The sequence below is a fragment of the Coloeus monedula genome, assembly GCF_965178545.1.
Source record: "Coloeus monedula genome assembly, chromosome: 12".
NCBI lineage: Eukaryota > Metazoa > Chordata > Aves > Passeriformes > Corvidae > Coloeus > Coloeus monedula.
In genome coordinates, this window is record NC_138792.1 from 3,734,500 (window position 1) to 3,753,327 (window position 18,828).

The 18,828-nt window shown below is 50.6% G+C and overlaps 1 protein-coding gene across 1 annotated transcript in view; it reads left to right on the plus strand.

Moving 5' to 3' along the window:
* Positions 1-280: 280 nt before the first annotated feature.
* The window catches only part of GABRA3 (gamma-aminobutyric acid type A receptor subunit alpha3), a gene marked incomplete at both ends in the record, with an annotated part of 55,252 nt that continues 36,704 nt past the window's right edge, over positions 281-18,828 (plus strand). The window contains 2 exons of the mRNA XM_082289223.1: positions 281-369; positions 4,435-4,556. Of these exons, the coding sequence (XP_082145349.1) occupies positions 281-369; positions 4,435-4,556 (211 nt within the window). The remainder of the gene's footprint in view (positions 370-4,434; positions 4,557-18,828) is intronic.

Consider the following 18,828-nt stretch of genomic DNA (forward strand, 5'->3'; position numbering starts at 1 on the left):
GCTGCAGGGTCTGCTGTGAGGGTTTTATGTGTATTTACCTGCTCGGCTCTCACCCCACAATGCGGCTTCCCAGGGCCAGCAGTGCTCCAGGGCACGCTGCTGCCTTTGTTTCCTGGGGGTCCCCTGAGATTTCAAATATGGGACCCCAGAAATAGTGACTGCTGCCCAACATTAAAAACTGAACTGTTTGCTTTTCCCTAGTAAATAAAATCTCTTTTCTCTCATTTCCCTCCCTGGCAGGTTTTGGAGGCTCGTTTTGCAGTGGCTGAACGCTGACACCATGGCGCCGAAGCTCCCAGGAATGGGGCCCTTCTCCCTCCTCAGCCTAGGAGTCCTAGTCCTGGTTCTGGCTCTTCCTGCTGATGCTGGGTAAGGTGGTGAGTGCTGAGCTGTTGGCCAAGGCTGCAGTCCTCTTGCTGAACTTAAATATCCTGGGGTCAGTACCTGCATGAAGTAGCCCAGGGCAAAGCACCAACAAGGGTCTCTGCTGTGTTTGACCCTCCCCTTGTCCCTGTCCCCCTGCCTTTCACCCAGGGAATGTTCAGTCCCTAACGTGGCTGACACTGGCATTATTTGAGGTGCTCTCACTGAGGACAGTTGTCAGCATTTTTTGCAACAAAACCTATTTTCAGCTTTGGCCTCTGCACGATTCATTCTGAGCAAGGACTCTGCTTGCCTGAGTTTTAACTTGGAAGAGAGATTCCCTCCGCTCCATTTAATATTTTAATACTATTTTAAAGAACAGAAAATCAATCTGCTTCATCTGTTTGGCTGCTAATGGTGTAATGACCCACGGGCAGCACACCTGAGCTGCTGCAGCACCGTGGTTATCTGCCAGCCCTGGCTGGGCACGCTGCTCTCCTGTGCCTGGGTGTGCAGGCTCTGGCTGTCCTGGCAAGGAGAGTGCTGCTGCCAGCCTCACCTTCCCAGCCTCTGGAAGCTGTCTGGAGGAGATGAAAGCCTGTTAGTCCATGACTGCATCCCACCAGAGCCTGTGCTGAGTGAGCTCGGGGAGCCCTTCGAGGAAGGAAGATGGAGATGCCACCAGCTGTGGGGAGAGAGGAGCTCTGCTCAGAGGGACAGAAATGCAAATAATACATGACTTCTATAAAACATTTAGAAAAGCCTTTAGAGTGCCAGGTATGGACACTGAAATGCTGTCTGCTGTTACAAGTCCAGTAGGGATCAAGGACCCTCATGCATGAAAAGACATTGGTGCTGCCCCTGCCGCCCTGTCCTGCCTGTTTTGCTTTGTCTGCTTGGGCCTGGCTTTGCAGCTGCATCCTGAGCCTGCCTTGCCCTGTAAACGCTGACCCTGCCCTCCTGCAGAGGCACAGCCAGCCCTGGGCTCTGCTCTCTCACCTCCAGCTGCTGGGGCCAGGTCCCCTCCCCACCATGGCTGTGGGGGTTGTCCCCATCCCCTGTGCCTGCAGCTCTGCCCTCCTCACTGCTGCCTTTTCCTCCCCATCACGTATTCACTGGAGCCACTGCTCCCTCGCCACCTGCCACGCAGGGATTGCTCAGAATATTGGTCCCCAGGAGGATTTGCTTCCTAAATTGTGTGCAAAGGGACCCCTGTGCCACTGTGGCACAGCTCCCCAGAGAGCCTATGCACAGGTGGCAAGGTAATGACTTTTCCTCAAGCCTATCCTAATTAAATTTGCTGTAAACCTCTGTCCTTCCTGCCTAAAGGATTTTAATTATTTTAAAACCCTGATCCCCCACATCTCTTTGCAGTTCCTTTGTGCCTTGCTAAAGGGCAGCTTTAGCTTTATGTTGAGGTGAGGTGAGGCAGCCCAGAGCTTTGCTGGGGAAGGAATTTTAAGCCCAAAGCAGGTGCCAGGCAGAGGTGCTGCTGGCTCTCCCCTGCCTGCACCTTCCCTTGTCCTGCCTACGCTGCTCTTCCCCCAGCACCTCCCGAGTGAATCCCACACTGCTCACATTGAAGTCAAACCCTCAAATGCCAGGCTAAGTAAAACAGCTTTGAAATTTGTAAACTCATTTTTCCCATCACCGCCAAGCCTCCGCCAGGAGTTCCTTCACAAAAATCCGTCCTCTCACTCTTTATATGATGGGTAATTTTTAAAGATAGCTTATAAAACATTAATGAATGAGCTTTCATGAGCATGCTAGCTATTCATAAGTTATAGATGGTTATATACTCATCAGCAGACACTGGGACAGATTGCTTTTAGCCATGACATCTATTGAAAGCTGGTACAATTGAAACCCCACTAATTACTGCAGGCATTTGTTAAATTTCTCAAAACTCTGCTTACCTGCAGGGAGTTCCAGCCCCGATGAAAAGCCAAAAGCAGCATTTTGCATTCAGATGGAAATCTTGGGGGCTGTGATGCAGTTTGTAATGTCAGGTGTGGTTTGGATCTGGCTGGTTGTGTTAGGGCTGGGTTAGGTGTTATCCCAACCATGCCTCACCTCCGTACCCTATGGAAACTGGGATTCCAGCACTGTGTTACCCTCCTGTGTTCCTGGAGACTCAACTTCCTGGCTTGACCACTCCTCCAGGTGTTGCTTTGCTAAAAAGCAGAGGCCAAGTGGTCCTGTGAGAGGTGGGATGTGACCCCTCAGAGAAGTGGACCTCAGGCACTTGAAATGCAATTTCCCAGAGTGTTTGGTCAATGAAGCCAATGAAAATTAATGTCAGAATTGCCCAAAACGGAGTATTTCAATTAACTGCAGCATTCTAAATAGTATTGATTCAACCTGACTCTAGAAGTACCTGTACCCTGCTCTCAATTTTTCCTCTTTTGCTAGGAAATACTCTTTGCTCTATTTTTATCTCTCAGAATCTGGGTTTTCTGTTGGGTGAACATTTTGATAGAGAACTCCAGGCCAGCTCTGGTACTTGTCACCTTACTGACCCTGCACAGTGTATTTACAGATGCACCAGTAGTGTCAGGGGTAACCATTCTGACCAGATGAGATGCAGCAGGATTAAGCTTTGAACTCCTTAAATAATATTCCTTTTCCTGTAGTTTTTTGTTGGGTTTCTTTTTTTCCCCTGGTGCATGCTCAAACCAGAGGCTGCACACAGCAAAGGAGATAAGGCTGAGGTGGGAAGGAAAGGGGCAGAAGTGTTAGGAAGTGACAATTTAGGGGCTTCTCTTCCCCCAGGATGACACTTCAGATGATCATAGGTGCTGTCCTTGGTAATTGTAACCATGAATTTCACCTCCACCACCTCTGGTTTGTGGCATTCGTGGTCTTCCTCTGGCCAGTGCTCCCCAGTTATTCCCCTCTCCATTTAGTTCCAGTTTGCCAGTCAGGGCTTCCCTGCTCCTGAGAGGCCCCTGGAGCCACTGCTGAGCATCCCTCTGCTCCAGCAGCCTTTTTTCCCCTGCCTGGCTGGGCTCCCTCAGCCATCCTTCTGCCTCTCTGTGCCTCTTAATCATTTTTTTGGGCCTCACTTGTCTCTCTCTTACTTCCTCTTCCATCTTCCTTGAAAACTCTTCATCTCTATAGATTTTTCTTTTTTGTTTCCTGTTACTTAATCTTCTCCCTTTCCATTTGTTTTGGTCTTAACAGCTATTTCTGCTGGGGAAAGCTGTGCTTGAAGCCACAGCACTCTGTGCCATCTGAAATCTCTTTTAGAGGCAGGTGGTTCCAGAAGGACTCGCAATCTCCTTTTCTGTTGATTGAAAGGAAGACACAAAATGCAAATGTATTACTTGAGCCCCTTGTGTTTGCAAAACTGCATTGAAGGTTTTGTTCAGTGAGATGTGCTTTTTTTAGAGGAATTTACTCCTTGTTTTATTCCACCTGGGGCAGAATGTGTTCTGAGAAGATCATCTTGTTTGGGGGCTTCCAGGCTTCTTGTGCTGAGCAGAGATGGGAATGTGGAAACTCATTTGTTTTTATGAACAGGGAAAGTTCAGCAAACTGCAGAGATGGTTCACTGAGTGTTTTAATGATCAGGCTTTAAGCCTGAATTCTTACTTTTCTGTCTCCCCTCTTCCCTGGGGCAGAGATCTTTGCTCAATCTGGCAAATCACTGGTGTCACTTTTTCCATGCTGCCTGTAAGGAGATGGTGGCACTTGAATGACTGAGCTTCCCACAGCCTCTGCTCAGAAAATGCCCCTTCTTAGGGGCAGGCAAGGGACACTGGGACAGGCTCCCTGTTAAATTAGGGCTCCTAAACCACCCCCTGTGGTGCTGCTGGCTCTGAGCAAGGAAAGGTGGGAATGGGGCAGCAGGGAGGCCTCAGTGGTGAGGTCTGTGGGGAGTTGATCAGAAATGCCCTGTGCTGAGTCCTGCAAACACATCACTTTATCAGAAGCTGAGCCCCATCCTGCAGTCCAGGCTGGAGCAGGAACCAGCATCCCTTCATTCCCTGTAGCTGCTCAGAGCATGCACAGCGTAGATTTCCCTCCTAACCTTTTTTCCCTGGTTTTTCCCCGCTCTGTGTGCGCCAGGCTCTCTCAGAAGCACGTCTCGGACGTGGTGGATGACAGCAAAGACAACATCACCATTTTCACGCGCATCCTGGACAGGCTCTTGGATGGATACGACAACCGCCTGCGGCCTGGGCTCGGAGGTCAGTCGGGTGCTTCCCACAGCTGTGTGGCTTTAGCAAGGAGAGGCAGCACAGATGACTTTTTAAAAACTCTGGTGCTGTCAGAAGGGGAGGCAGGCTCAGTGCCAGGCTCAGCCTGTGGCTGGTTCCCCATTTTGAGCCTGTGCTGTTTCGCTGTTTGATATCTCGTGGGCTGAGAGGTGCAAGTCCCTGGGTGCTGTGGTGGCCTGTGAGAGTGAAAGGACAGGTCTGTAGATGGAGCAGCTGTGGATGAACTTATTCCTGCTGTTTTAGAGGCTTTACCCTTCCAGAAATGCTGATACATTCAGAAAAGAAAGACATTGAGGGGCTGGAGCATGTCCAGAGAAAGGCAGCAGAGCTGGGGAAGGGTCTGGAGCACAAATCTGATGAGGAGCAGCTGGGGGAGCTCAGCCTGGAGAAAAGGGGGAGACATTCTCACCTTCTACAGCTCCTTGATAGAAGGTTGTAGCCAGGTGTGGGTCAGTCTGTTCTCCAAGGTAACAAATGACAGGACAAGAGGAAATGGCCTCAAGTTGCAGCAGGGCAGGTTTAGATCAGATGTTAAGAAAAAAAACTTCACAGAAGGGGTTGTAAAGCACTGGAATAGGCTCTCTGGGGAAATGGAAGAGTCACCATCCCTGGAAGTGTTGGTGTGGCACTTGGGGACACTGAACATGTGCTGAACATGCTGGTGGTGCTGGGTGGACAGTTGGACTTGATGACCTTTTCCAACCTGAACGATCCTGTGGTTCTGTACCACCAGCTTGCAGAACCTTCAGCTCGTGTGGGCATTGCCTTTTAGTCAGTTTGCTTTGCTACAGAGCCTCTATCTCCACATATTCTCAGTTATTTCCTATGCCGCTGTCACCTGGCAAGCTCTCCCCCTGTGCTGCTCTGGGCACCGGGCACTCACCCAGGCCCTGCTGCCACCATTGCTGCTGCTGCAGAGGCTCTCTGCAAGCTCCTGCACTTGTCTGAGGTGCTTCAGAAAGCAAAGCCATGGCAGTCACCTTCCCACCTAATGCCTACAGCTCCAGTCAGCATGATGTGAGGGGGCAGAAGGAATGGGGAGATGTGTGGGGAAGGCAGCTGTGAGGGTAGGGAGACGTGGGCCTGGCTGGTTTCCTGGTGTGTTGTTGCTGTGGCAGAGGGGGCCCCTCTCAGGTGCTGACAGCTGTGTGTCCCTGGGGCTGCCGGGGGGATGTCCCTGCACTGCTCTGAGCTCTCCTGGCCAGCAAAGGTGTGCTGCTGGACCGTGACTTCACCCAAAGCTGGAGTCACCACATGCTGTCCCATTTTCTGAAGGTCCTGCTGCTTTCCTGAGCTCTTGCTTGCTGATGGGATCGCCTGGAATGGCACTTTCCTTCCCCAGAGCAGCCTTTGCCTCTTCCCAGCCCCCTGTCCACCTCTGTGCCACAGCCCAATGCCCTGCAGCTGCCCTTTGAGACCACGCCAAACCTGGGGAAGAAGGGCTTTTCCCGTGAGCATCCTCCTCTCTGCTGTGCTGCGGGACGCAGACAGGAAAGGGTTACCGTGGCTGCATAAGCAATCAATCAGTTTTATTGCTTTTGTTGCTTGTTTCTTTCCCCTGGAATTAACTGTGGTCCCACTAATAGCTTTGCTTCCTCAAGTCTCCCCGAAGGCTGTATTGATTGAACTGAAACAGGTTCTGCGAGGGGACTGAGGGGGCATTTGTGTTCACTGCAGGCTCAGCTGCAGACAAGCCCGTGCAAAGTATTAACAAGAGGACTCCCAGGAGCCCCTTGCTGGGGGAGTTCAAACCTTTCTTGGAACATCTTTGCTCTGTTGCTTTAGATCCTTTAATAATGTGTTTAACATAATAAATTGCCTTTGCCTGAGCCAGCCGCTGCGTGTTTAAAGACTGCCTTCACCTCAGTGTTCCCCTGCTGAGGCACTCTGGCAGACCCAGATGGGAGGTGTTGATGAGGGCTGCAGGTTTTGGGGGCTCTTGATTTGAGTGAGTTGTCCTCAGTGTGTTCCTGTGTGCATGGAGCAGCCTGGTGAGCCAGGCTCTCCCCACTTTTAGCTGTTTTTTCCAGCCCTTGGAGGTCTCTCAGGAGGAGCATTAGAAGCAAAGACCTTTCCCACTGCTACTGGTGGCCAGAGAAGCTGAAATGGTCCTGCAGACTCCAGAGTTTGGGGTTGATGGAAGAGCCTGGGGTGGCAGTCAGCAAGAGATGGGCTCCTGCTGTCCAAGGCTGTGTGAGGGCTGGGAAAGTGATTGCTTTGCTCCAGGTGAGCAACTGTGCTGCTGTGGGAATGTGTGATGGACAAGGAACATTGGTTTTCCTGTGAGACAGCACTGGGCAGTCCCTGCAGTCTCCCCATTTCCCTCGGGAATGAATTCCACTTGCTTTTCTGAAGATGTCAGGCAAGAGCATCCATTAGTACCCTACAGTCCATGGAAAGGGCAGATGTGATGATCTTGTGCCCACACCCAGGCTGGTGGAAGGATGGAGTTCCCTAAACTGTGCATAACCTGTGGGAAGCAGGACATGCAGGCTCTTTGCTTGGTTGATTTCCCTGTTCTGGATGGGATCCCCCTGCAAACACTTGGGGTATGGAGGGCTGAGCAGGGTTTGGGGCTGCAGCACCTCTGAGGGCTCTGCAGTGCTGTGTGTGCTCAGTGCTGTCCCCCTCCCTCAGCTTTCTGTGTGCCGGGAACCGAGCAGTGTTTGTTTAGACTTTGGGAGAAGACACTGTGTAAGCAGCAGAGTGTTAATGTGGTGACTTCTCCCCTCAAGATAGCCTCTTTGTATTTATTTTCTTATCCCCTCTGTTTTCACCATCTGCTGCCACCCACTCTAATAGCTCCCATGCCAGAGCTCCTCTTCCTACCAGGATGCTGCAGACATGAGCTGAAGTAAGCCCGTGCTGAGGCTGCTCAGGAGTGCCTGGTGCTGCAGAGCCAGGCTCCAGGTGAGGGTGGCCCTGGGCCCCCAGACTGGACACATCCTGTGCAGCCAGGGGTCTGTGCTGTCCTGAGGCAAGGGGAGGTTTGTGAGCACAGTCCAGGCGGACTTAGAAGAAGAAAGGCAGAGGGAAGGTGGCTGTCAGACCCCTCCTTCTGCACTGGGGACATGACCATTTGTGTCCCAGTGTCTGGCAGGAGGTTTCTCCCTGTCTGTGCCAGCTGAGCTAGGGCTGGATTCCTCTTAGGAACAGCCCCGAGTCATTCCTTTGGCCCCATGACCACTGAAAGACAGTTTGGGCTTGGGGAAGGGGTAGCTGCATAAACAGATCATCTTCTAGGACTCGGTGGGGGAGGAGAGGAGGGCACTGTCAGCAGATAACCTGTGCTTCCCCTGGGAGAACACGGGACAGATTGGTTATTAAGTCAGAAGAGGAGCAACAATGGACCCCGAGGGAATGGAGACATCTGTTGTCCTGGCCAGCTTTGCAGGACCAGAACATGTCCCAGGAGAGCTTCTGTGGACAGCACGGGCCTCTGCTCCTGGTGTGGAGCTGTGAAGTCGTGCAGATCCTCTGCCCAGCCTGGAGGGGCTGCAGTGGGAAGTGTCTGTTTGTAGCTCTCAGGTTCTCCTTGTTGGGGCTCCCTGCAGAGCCTCATTTATGCATCTGGAGCTTACCTGGAGCTTGCAAGAGCAGGAGAGAGATGTGGCCAGGAGAAGGAGGTGGAACTGTCTGACCAAGGGAGAGATGTCCTGTGCCCAAAAAGAAGAGATGCTCAAGGAGTGGGATGCAAATTATGGGACCATGAGTGATGCTTCAAAGTGATGGATGCACGAAACTCCCCTGTGTGTCCCTGCAGTCCTTCCAGGGCCAGTGTGCTGTCCAGCACAGTGACCACAAGGGTCAATGCAGTGGCTGGGGCTTTGAGGGTCACTGGTGCTCCCTGGACAGCTGTACCCCCTCTGCCTGCTTTCCTAACTGATGACATTTGGGCCCAGTGTGCTGCAAATGAAGCAGAGCCATCCTGGGAATGCCTGGGCAGGGGCAGGAGAGGACATTTCCAGGCTTTTTCTTCCTTACAGCCTCGAGAATGCTTTAAATATGCTTTGGCAATGCAGGGCTATCAGGGAACACCCTGCTGCTCAAGGAGGAGGCGTGTGGGACCTTTCCACAGCTGTTTGCAAAGCAGGGCAGGGGTTTCTTCCAGCTCAGCCAGAGACTGCCTGCTCCACGGGGCCAGGGGTGTGCCTGAGGTACACCTGAGGTAAGGCTGAGGAACCCAGAGGGCATCTGGAGCAGTGCTGGATGAAGTCTTTGTATTGAGTGGCTGGGAAGCATTCCAGAAAACTGCTGGCCTTTTCCAGGGCATGCCAGGAGGGAAAGATTTTTGCCCCAAGGAAGAGGAGAAGAGAGTAAGCTGGTCAGTTTTCTAAAAGATGAGTTGTAAACATCCCAGATAAGCCAGTTTCTCCAGTTGCAATTAAAAAGCAATCTGTGCCGTGCTAAGCAGCTAGGCTGGGATCAGTCAGTGTTATCCCTCCTGGATGCAGCATAACTGACAAAGTAACTCGTGGTATTTCCTTGAAGCTTCTACAGCATCTCTGGAGTCCCTGAACAGCTCAGCCCTGCTGAGGGGGTGGTGGCTGCTGAGCATCCTGCCAGGCCAGCTCTGCACCAGGGGTTTCTGGACACTGAGGAGCTTCCTGAAGTGTCCATGGGGTTCAGCAGGACCAGCAAACACAGGCATCTGCATTAAAGCAGTGCCATTCCCCAGGCAGAGCAAGGCACTTCACCCTTTGGGATCCTTCTTGCTTGGGCACAGGGCGTGGCACCCATTCCTTGTCCCTGGGCTTGGTCCCACCCAGGCAGAGGGGAGCCCCAGCTTGTACCCTCCCAAGTGGGCATATCCAGAGAGTGAAAGCAACCCAGGCTCCTCCTCCTCTTCCCCACTGAGATGTTTTTTGTGGCTTGGTGACAGCACTTCCCAGCCCATGTTGGGCTCAAGCAGAACTTGGTGCAGTCAGGGCCTGCTGCTCACAACAGGACTCAGATCAGGGCTGCCCACCTGGGCCAGTGGTGCCTTTTATCTATCCTTACAGTGTGAGCTCTGTCTTGCCAATGGTTTTGATCTACAGCCACCTGTTAATATTTATCCTGCTGTTGTATTTCCATTATTATTTTGTTGGTGAAGTGCACCTCAGTTGGGGTTTCTCTCGTTTCCTCTTTCTGCAGTGCTGTGTTTCTTTCTGCTCTTTTAATGGTGGTGTAGTCTGGCAGGATGGCTCCTGAGGAACATCTGTATCCCTGTCTGGCCACCTGTATTTCACTAATTCATGTGCTGATGGCCAAGAGGTTTTGAATCTGGGTTCAGAGCAGCTCCCTTTAGGCTGAGACATTCCCAGGAGATGCTTGGTGTGTTACACCTCAGTGCATCTGTCATTTTGGCCTGAGCTCCTGCAGGTAAGGGCTGGTCTGTCACTGTGGGAGCGTTAAGGCAGAGGGGCTGAAATAGTCAGAATAATTAAATTACAGAACTTCCTTCTCCTGAAAGTACAGTACTCTCCAAGATGAAACAGCGAGACCTTATCTGCCTGGCAGCATCCAGGAAGAAATCTTGTTTGCAGTGAAAGTAACCTATAACAGAGGTAGAAATTGTTAAATTGTCCAGATTGAAGTTTACGGAACTTTTATTTCCTAAAATCCGGATGAAACGTTGAAATTGTCCTTTTCACTCGTGGGTAGGTTTTTCACCTGTGTGTGATGAAGCTGCCTCAAAAACATTATCTAGATCTACTGTTTGTGTGAGAGAAACACGAGATGACAAACAGAGTGGTCCTCTGTGGTTTATTACAGTTTCTACGCTTTCAGGTCTGTGTTTAGTCTGTTTTTCTGTCTTAATGTTCCACTTCTCCCAACTTCTCATCTCTTCCCTCTGATCTGACTTCATGCTTTGTATTGATTACTCCAGGGAGGAATTTGATCCTTTCTTAGGAAAAAAAAAACCCAAATCCAGGTCTTATCTCAGATTTTTGTCTTTGTCTGAGCTTCCTTGATGAGTTTTAATTTGAAGCTGAGGCATTGCCTGAGCAGCGTTTCCTTCTGTTTACCTTTCTGGGCAACGGGGAGCCTGCTCTGTCTTGTCAAACTTGTGAAGTCAAGATCTGTGAACAAATTAAAGAAAGGTTGTCTCCTCCTCGGGGGCAGCTCTCCGAAGGCAGCTTTGCCATGGATTCTCCTCTCTGGTGCAGAATTCCCGGTGGTGTTGCTGTTTAAACCCCCGGTGCACGGCGAGAGCAGGCTCTGTGTGAAAAGGCTTGCACACATCAGGAGGCAGGCGAGGAGCACGGCCCTGACAGCTGTGCCTAAGGGTGGAAGTCTTTTCTTAAATAAGTTATGAATGTGCTGAGGGCAACAAGCCTGTATGAAAGCTTCAGGGATATCACAAACACTCGGGAGGGGTCAGGAACCCACTGTGAAAAGAGATTGATTGCTTTTGGTGTGAAAGAGCACCTGGCTTTGGGTCAGCACTGAGTGCTTTGGGGGCATCTGGCAGCTGCCAGTGCCACTGCAGAGCTGTGAGTGGGTCACCACGCCGGGTCCATGCCCTGCCACCCTCTGAAGGGGCAGTTGTGTGGCCAAAGTCCATCACCAGCTGTCCTTGCTGTGCACGCTCCTGGGCTCTCCAGAGCGCCCAACCAAGCCCTCAGGCTGTGGGGTTGTGATCTGTGAGGAGGGGAAGGTGTTTCTCCTGCTCCTGTGGATGCTGTTTTTCAGCTGGTGCCTTTCCTTGCTGTGTGTGTTTCCAGCGAGGAGCCGCTGACCCTGCCATGCACCCACGCAAGAAGATTTTCCCCAAAGGGCGAGAAATTTTTCTTGGAAAGGAAAAGAAAGGGAAGCCATCTGGAGGGGATTTTTGCCCCAGTAATATGTACTGGAGTAACATTTCAGAGCTCCAGTGCTGGATCAGACACCTGCAGTGATGCAGTGTGAACGTCGGGCAGCTGATCCCTGCCCGAGGGGGAGCTGTGGATGTGTCAGAGACGGAATGATGGTGTTTGTTTGTAATGACTCTGGAAGGCGATAGCTGATGTTTCAGCATGTTGAACATGTGTTAGATGGGTTTAAGAACATTAGTAGATGATGTTATAGATGGCTATAAACTGCTTGTGAGGATGTCTTTATTGATCTGTTGGACTATGGCAGCTTCTCCTTTATTAGAATTTCCATTCGTTCAGTCCCATGTAAAGGATTTATAATGTGGCTTGGATATGGATTGAGAAATAAGATTTTTTTTTATTGGATGTTAGAGTTTAAAAACAACTTTAATTGGTTTGTTCTGGGAAGCTGGTGGTGAAACAACTGGTCAAATGGTGAGGAAACAGCAGCTATTTCATTTGTTGAGCTAGAGGATAAAATGCTTGCAGCAGTTCACGTAGTAATACAGAGGCACTGTTTATGTGTGATGAGGCAAAGTCATTGATTGTGTTGGTGGTGAATCCATCTGGAAGAAGCAATCAAATCCCATCTATGTGAGCCCCCTGTGGCGGGGGGATTAATGCTGCTGATTCAGACCTGTTAGCTTCTTAATGCTGTTCCATTTATTTAAAGGTTATTGTTTGATTAAATAAAAATACTGGGGTGTTTGTGAGGGTGAAAGATGCATGGGGCTTTGGGGAGTGCTGTGAAACTGTGCAGGGTCCCTTAAGCAAATACTATTAAAAGTCAGAGGGAAATACCCTGTTGCAGTAAGTGGCAAAACTCTCACATGGTGGGGCAGGAATTTCCTGTAATATTTCTTTGTCTATGAACCTGTAACTTAACTTTAAAAATGTGCCTCTGAAGGATGTGCAGCTAATGTTTGTAGAAAAAAAAAAAAAGAGTGCTCATGGAGTACTGACAATTATAGGCGCAGAGTATAGCCTAGAGAGGGATTTTAATCTGCAGTTTGCATCGTGAGAAAAGGACACCCTGTTCTCTTTACCTGCTGGAAGGATATAATTCAAACAAAAGTTTTGATAACAACAAGCATGGAAGAAGCATATGATTTTTTTTTTCCCCCCCTCCCTCTCCCAACCTGCTAGAAAATCCTATTGATGACAAAGTTCAGGCTGAGTCTGGATGAACGACTTGTGACTGGAGAGAAATAAATTGTGTCTGAAAAGTCCAGAAGCTGTTTCAACATAGCAAAAGCCATTTCAGACAGCTCTGGTTTGGAAGGATTGGTTCTGATATGAGAAACTTTGTTGAGGGAAAGGGTCTGAGGACCATAAGAAACCCCCCCAAAGCACAGGCGTTGGCTGGGTATGGTGCCAGAGGCTCTGCACAGGGCTTAGTGCATCCTTCAGAGCTCTTGTTGAGGAAGTTTTGTGTCCATGCAGGCCAGATCAGGGGCTTTTTGCTGTCTGCATTCCTACTTACTCACCTGAGTACTTATCTCATCACGTGAATGTCACTTTAGCCAGCTGTGGCCACTGTCCTGCAAAAAATGAAGGTGCAAATTCTGCTGGGCTTTTTTTCCCCCCTCAAGTCGTGTTTTCTGTGAAGGGTCTGTGCACAGGTGGGAATTGAATTCCAGGCTTTTGTGCATGAAAGATTAGAACTGTTCCCTTTGGAGAGATGCACCTGGTCTCGCGTGAGAATTTGAAAATGCCTTTTCCTAGAAAAGGGCCTTGTCTGCTTTCATGAGCAAGGGTTAAAGAACAAAAGCATGAAATCTCCTTTCTTCTCCCCTGATCAATCTAGCCATCATTATGAGAGCAGCTTTCTGATAGCTTCTCTTTGTCATGTAATGTTAATACCATTAAGTCCACTTTGGCAAGGGAAGCGATGTATAATTAATTTGCAAATCAGTAAAGTGGATGTGATTTTTATACAAAGGAGAAGGTCTTTAACTGCAGAAGGCTTTGTGTGGGCATGGCCATGCTTGGATGGGACCCCCCTGAAGCATCTCTCTCCGAGCAGTTCCTCTGTGTGTCCCTCTGGGGACACAACTTAAGTGGGGCCCATTTGCTGCCCTCCAGCAAAGGGACTGAGTCTAACAAATAAATGGGAACCAGGTGGGGCAGGGCTGAGGTTAGGAGTGTTCAAGAGCCTCTGAACACCTGCCCAGTGAGTTGGTGGAGCCAGCAGAAAATGCCTTTAAGACTTTGCCTCCATCCACTTGTTTTGTTGATTTAGGTTTCTTAAAGCTTTGGCTCTATTGGAATTATTATTATTTTGATGCAGAAAGTATTAAAAAGGGGAAAGGAAAAAAATTCCAAACCCTATCCGGACTGATTTGTTCCCAGAAAGATGTTCAATTTTGTGTGTATAATTGAAAGGGGCTAAATATAGCTGTATTAATATTTATGGGCCTTATGTTGGAGTCAATACAAGAGTTGCTGTTCAAGGCAATTAAGCTTTACCTTTTCACATGTAGGATTTCGGTGTTTGGAGATGACATTAGTGGTGTGACCTGCATCCAAGACAGAAAAAACGAAAAGCATGCCATCATCTGTCGAGTGTGATAGCCTGTATTTAGGGCTGTTTGCTGACAGGCAGTTTGTCTCCAGCCAGGGTGATCTCTCCAGAGCAGGGCTGCTGTCTTAATAGCAGGGAAATCAGTGCTCTGGGAGGCTTGCAGGAGAATCATCCCTGCTGTGTTTTGGGAGGAACTGAGCGATGAGACTCTGGTGACATCACAAAGTGACGATTGCCCACCTCTGCTGCCTCTGTAGGTGCTGGGGATAAAGGGAAAATGATGATGGTGGCACTTCATGGATCCCATTTGTCTTCACACCATCCACACCCCAGAGCTGGAGCATGGGAAATGTGACTGTCAGGAGTGGAAGTGCACGGGGCCGGGAGGGCTCTGTGCCCTGTCCCTGGGCTCGGGCTCTCTGTGCCAGTGTGCAGGGCCAGTCACAACCTTCATGTCACCAAAGCACCAGGGAAAGCAAATCCTGTCCAGGGCTCTGAGCTGCTGTGGGGAGCGTGTGCACGGGGAATGAGGTCGGGGCTGTAACGATGAAAACAAGTCAGTTTGAGTTAGTAACGAAGGCAAAGGGATGGTGTGCTGGATTTCTGAAGCACTGCCTTTCAAGGGAAGGGTATCACTGGGATAACATGACAAGAATCCCAGCAGTGGCTGAATTGCCCTGCATTGCTGCTTTTTGGGAGCTGCAGCTCCTCACTGCTCCAGTTAACAAAGAGCTGTTAGATGCTGTAAAACCTCTCACTGACGGGGACTGTCTGAGTCCCGCCTGTCTCCTAAATTTGATCGATGTGTCAGGCTTTTCCTTTCTTCCATCTGGCTCTGGTGACCGCCTTTGGGAAGGAGAGCTGCAGCAAGGAGCCGTGGTTGGGGTTAACCTGCCCTCCCGAGGGCTGCAGGTGGAGATTGTCTCAGTGATGCTGATTGTGGTGCTCATCCCTGCTCCAAGGACTCTCAGATTCTGAGTGGGTGTGTTTCTGTTCTTTCCCTGGTGTGTGGTGTGTTTTGGTAGCTGGAGGCCTTTTAACCTCCTTCAGTAACCATCAGGGGGGTGCATTTTCCAAGGATTTTCATTAGCTTTGGCTGCTGGAGGACAATGACTGCTTAAACAGGGAGGGAAAAGTGGAAATCAAAGGGCACACCTGCTGAGGTAAAAATGGGGGCCATGCTCTTGGTGGTGGAAGATGAGTTTTCAACTCCAAGTGGCCCTTTGGAATTCCACCTCAGCTCTGGGGTTTCACTCCGGGTGATGCTGACCCCAGCACAGGTATTTCCAATTACTGGTAACATAATCCTGGCCCAAGGGTGCTGGCTCCAGAGCAGAGGAGTTTTCCTTGGTGTGCCTGTGAGTGAGCCAGTCCCACCTCATCCCTGTTCCTTAGCAAGGGCAAGCCAAGTCATACATTAAGGAACAAGGAAATTGCACCAGTTAAATTTAAAAAACTCATTTAGCTAAAGCAGTGTAAGCGTCCATGAATATTTATCTGATGTTATGGAAGCGTGTGGACTCCCACCTACTTTATTAAATTGATTTTCAATAAAAATGCAAGTGGAAGACGTTTGATTAATGGCTGGTGGGACGGGACAATTAATGTGAAGCCTGGAGTCAGCAAGAAGTGTCCCCTGAGCCTGTGTGTCCCGGCTCGAAGCTGGGCTAAGAAAACGTTTCTAAACTCCTCCGAGGGACACCAGCAGTGTTTATCCGTGTGGTTTTCTAAAACAGGGTGAACAGGAGCTGCTCTTTGGCTGAGGCTTTGCTGAGGTCCTGACCTTGAAGCTGGCATGTGGTGTTTGCTCCCAGTGTTCTGATTTTCCCTGCTTTTCCCATCCCTCGGAGGAGGCTGCACCTGAGAATTAAAGCCAGCAGCGCGCTCCGGCGCTCGTGTCGGGTTTGAGTGAGGCTCCCTGGGCCTTTGCATTTAAACATGCCTGGGATTAGCTCCATCAGCCTCCAGATCTGCTCAGCTCCTACCAATTTCCTCGCTCGGATTTGTCTCCTGGAGGAAGGCAATTTGGAGCTGTAATGTTACAGCTCTATTAAGGATCTCCAGCGCGGTTTCCCGCCGGGATCCTCGCGGGGCTGGTGCCGCCTCTTTCTGAGGAGCTGCTGGGAGATGCTGATGGTGGGGCAAGTGAAGGTACCTGGGGGAACCTGAACAGCCCTGCATGGCCTGGGGGCTCCCCTATCCCGGATGGCAGCAGAGCTGGAGGCTCCTTGCAGCCTGGAATAGAAGCTCCCCGCTGGGGTCTTGTGAAAAATCTCGAGAAGCTGCTGTGGGAGGGATGTTACCTGTCCCGTTCTCTGCAGGGCTTTGCAGAGCCAGGGGTGTAGGGTTTGGGGGGTGATGGTTAGGGGCAGGCAGCGTGCCTTGGTGGGGCAGGGAAGGCTGGGATTAGGCAGGGAGGTGGCTCCATCTCAGCACCCCTCAGCTCCACCCCTGCGGGGCATGGAGAGGTACCACAACACCCTGAACCACTGAAACTGCTGCCCAAGTGGCACCAGATAAATTATACCTGGGGCACGAATCCTTCCCCCAGCCAGGATGGGAGCCCCATGCCCAGGTTCCTGCACTGGGGAGAGGGATGAGCGTTTTGATGCCCTCACCCCTTCCCAAGGGGCACATGGCACCCAAAGAGCTACAGCCAGGTGGCACAGGGAGAGCCTCCAGGGGCAGGGAGCTGCAGGTGCTGCTGCTGCTGCACCTCCAGCATGGAGAGGCTCGTGCAGTCTCTATTTTGCTGTTACTTTGGGGTTTTCTCTACATGCAAATGTGGCAGCAGAGAATAGGCACAGACACTGTCAGCACATGCTGAGCTGGTTGGGCACTCCCCTCATGCTCTGCTGGGGAGCTGGGCATGGACAAGAGTGATGGGAACAGAAAGGAATTTAACAAAAAAAAGAAAGATGGGAGCAGGTGCTGGCAAATAACTGTATGGCAGGAAAAGAGAGGGAGAGTTGTGGTTGAAAACAGAAGCTGAGGAAAGGCAGATTGGCAGGCAGCATATTTCTGGAGACAGCTCTCTCCTCTGTAGGCTGAGTCACCTAAGAAACGTGTCAATAAAACACACTCTCGGGCACTGTCTCTAATAAATATATATTTAAGAGAGACATTTCTTCAAAACTTCTGCTAGGAGATGTCGAATTCTGAAGGGATGCCATGAAAAATGACATCTCCCGTGGAAGCAGGGAGTTGCCATGGGAACTGGAACGCTTTGAACATACATCACTAAAACAAGAAAACATTTTCTCCAGCAAAGGAAATTAAAAATTACATACATCTGGAGGCATCTGCCCTCTGCCTGTCTCTGATGGGAGTATCAGAGTACCATGCAGCATATCATAATTCATGTAGCGGGCAGGACTGACAATTCCCTATCAGCTGCTGAATTTCTGTGAGTAACTGTGATAAAAAAAGCCTTCCTGTCCTTGGGACAGGCAATGCTGGTGCCTGAACAGTGCTGGGGAGGGGGAGGTTCAGAGGCAAAACGGAATTTCGTCTGAAATTGTTTTGTTCACCTGGGGATAAAACAGCAGCCTGAATGCACAACTAAGCCCATCTTGCCACATGGGCATGACTCCACTGCTGCCAGGGTTTGCTGGCCCCATTTGGCAGCCAGCAACTTTTCCTGGGAAGCAGGGGGAAGGCAGCTGAGAGGAGCACAGTGCAAGTTTGGGGGTTTATCTTGTGCTTTGGAGACTCTGTTTCTCCGTGCAGCAAACCCAGGAGGAGTTATTTGCACCTGGCAGTCAGTGCATTTCTTTCTCTCCTTTCTTTCCCAGTGCCTTTCTCGGTGTGTGCAGAGGTGGCAGAGGGTGAGCTCAGGGGAAATGCTAAATTGACCAGTGCAGGGCAGTGTGAATTAAATCAGTTTATTTGCACACTGTATTGGCATTGCTGAAGTAAGTGAGCGCTGGCCACACAGCCCAGTGACCCGTGTGTGACAGGGGACAGACAGCTCGCTGCAGAGCTGGGCTCTGGCACAGCTCACACCACACTGGGGTGCATAAAGAAGGGAAAACGTTTGTCTGCAGTGCCCTGGCAGTGGAGGAGGTGAAGGATGCCAGAAGCATCACCGGAGGGACACTGTCTGAGGAGCTGATTGAGTTCTCCACTGAAGGAAACGCCAGCCAGGAGCTAATGGATGAGGAAACCAGAGTGCAAATTACAGTGTTGCTCCCTGCTAGGGTACTCTTGTATCTTGTCTCAGTACCTGGCGCTGGCCTCGGGGGACAGGCTTGAAAATTGAACGGGCCCTTCCTCTGAGCTGTACAGCAACGCCCAGGAGTCACTTTCTATTTTTTTATTTCCATTTTTTGCCCACTACAGCCCATCACGTGGCCTGGCAATCCTCAGCCTGCAGAGCAGCCTGGAATGAGATACAGCCAGAGGCTCGGGAAGGCAGCACTGGGGCTGGAAGGCAGGTGGGGAGACCGAGGCACAGCAGAGCTGCCTTCACTGCATGCTCAGTGCCACGGTGCAGAGAGCAGCAGTGCTGGGGCTGGAGCTCGGGGCTCAGCCTGCAGACCTCACACACCTCACTGAGACATTTCTTTTGTTCCTTCTCCCTCGGCAATGCCATAAATGTAATGCAGTGTGTGTCTCATTTGGTTTGAGTGAGACTCTGTTCAATTTTGGGGTCCTCATGACAAGAAAGACATTGAGGGGCTGGGGCGTGTCCAGGGAAGGGAATGGATCTGGGGAAGGGTCTGGAGCACCAGGAGTGGCTGAGGGAGCTCAGCCTGGAGAAAAGGAGGCTCAGGGGAGACCTTATCACTCTCTACAACTCCCTGACAGGAGGGCGCAGCCAGGTGGGATTGGTCTCTTCTCCCAGGCAGCCAGTGCCAGGATGAGAGGAAGTGGCCTC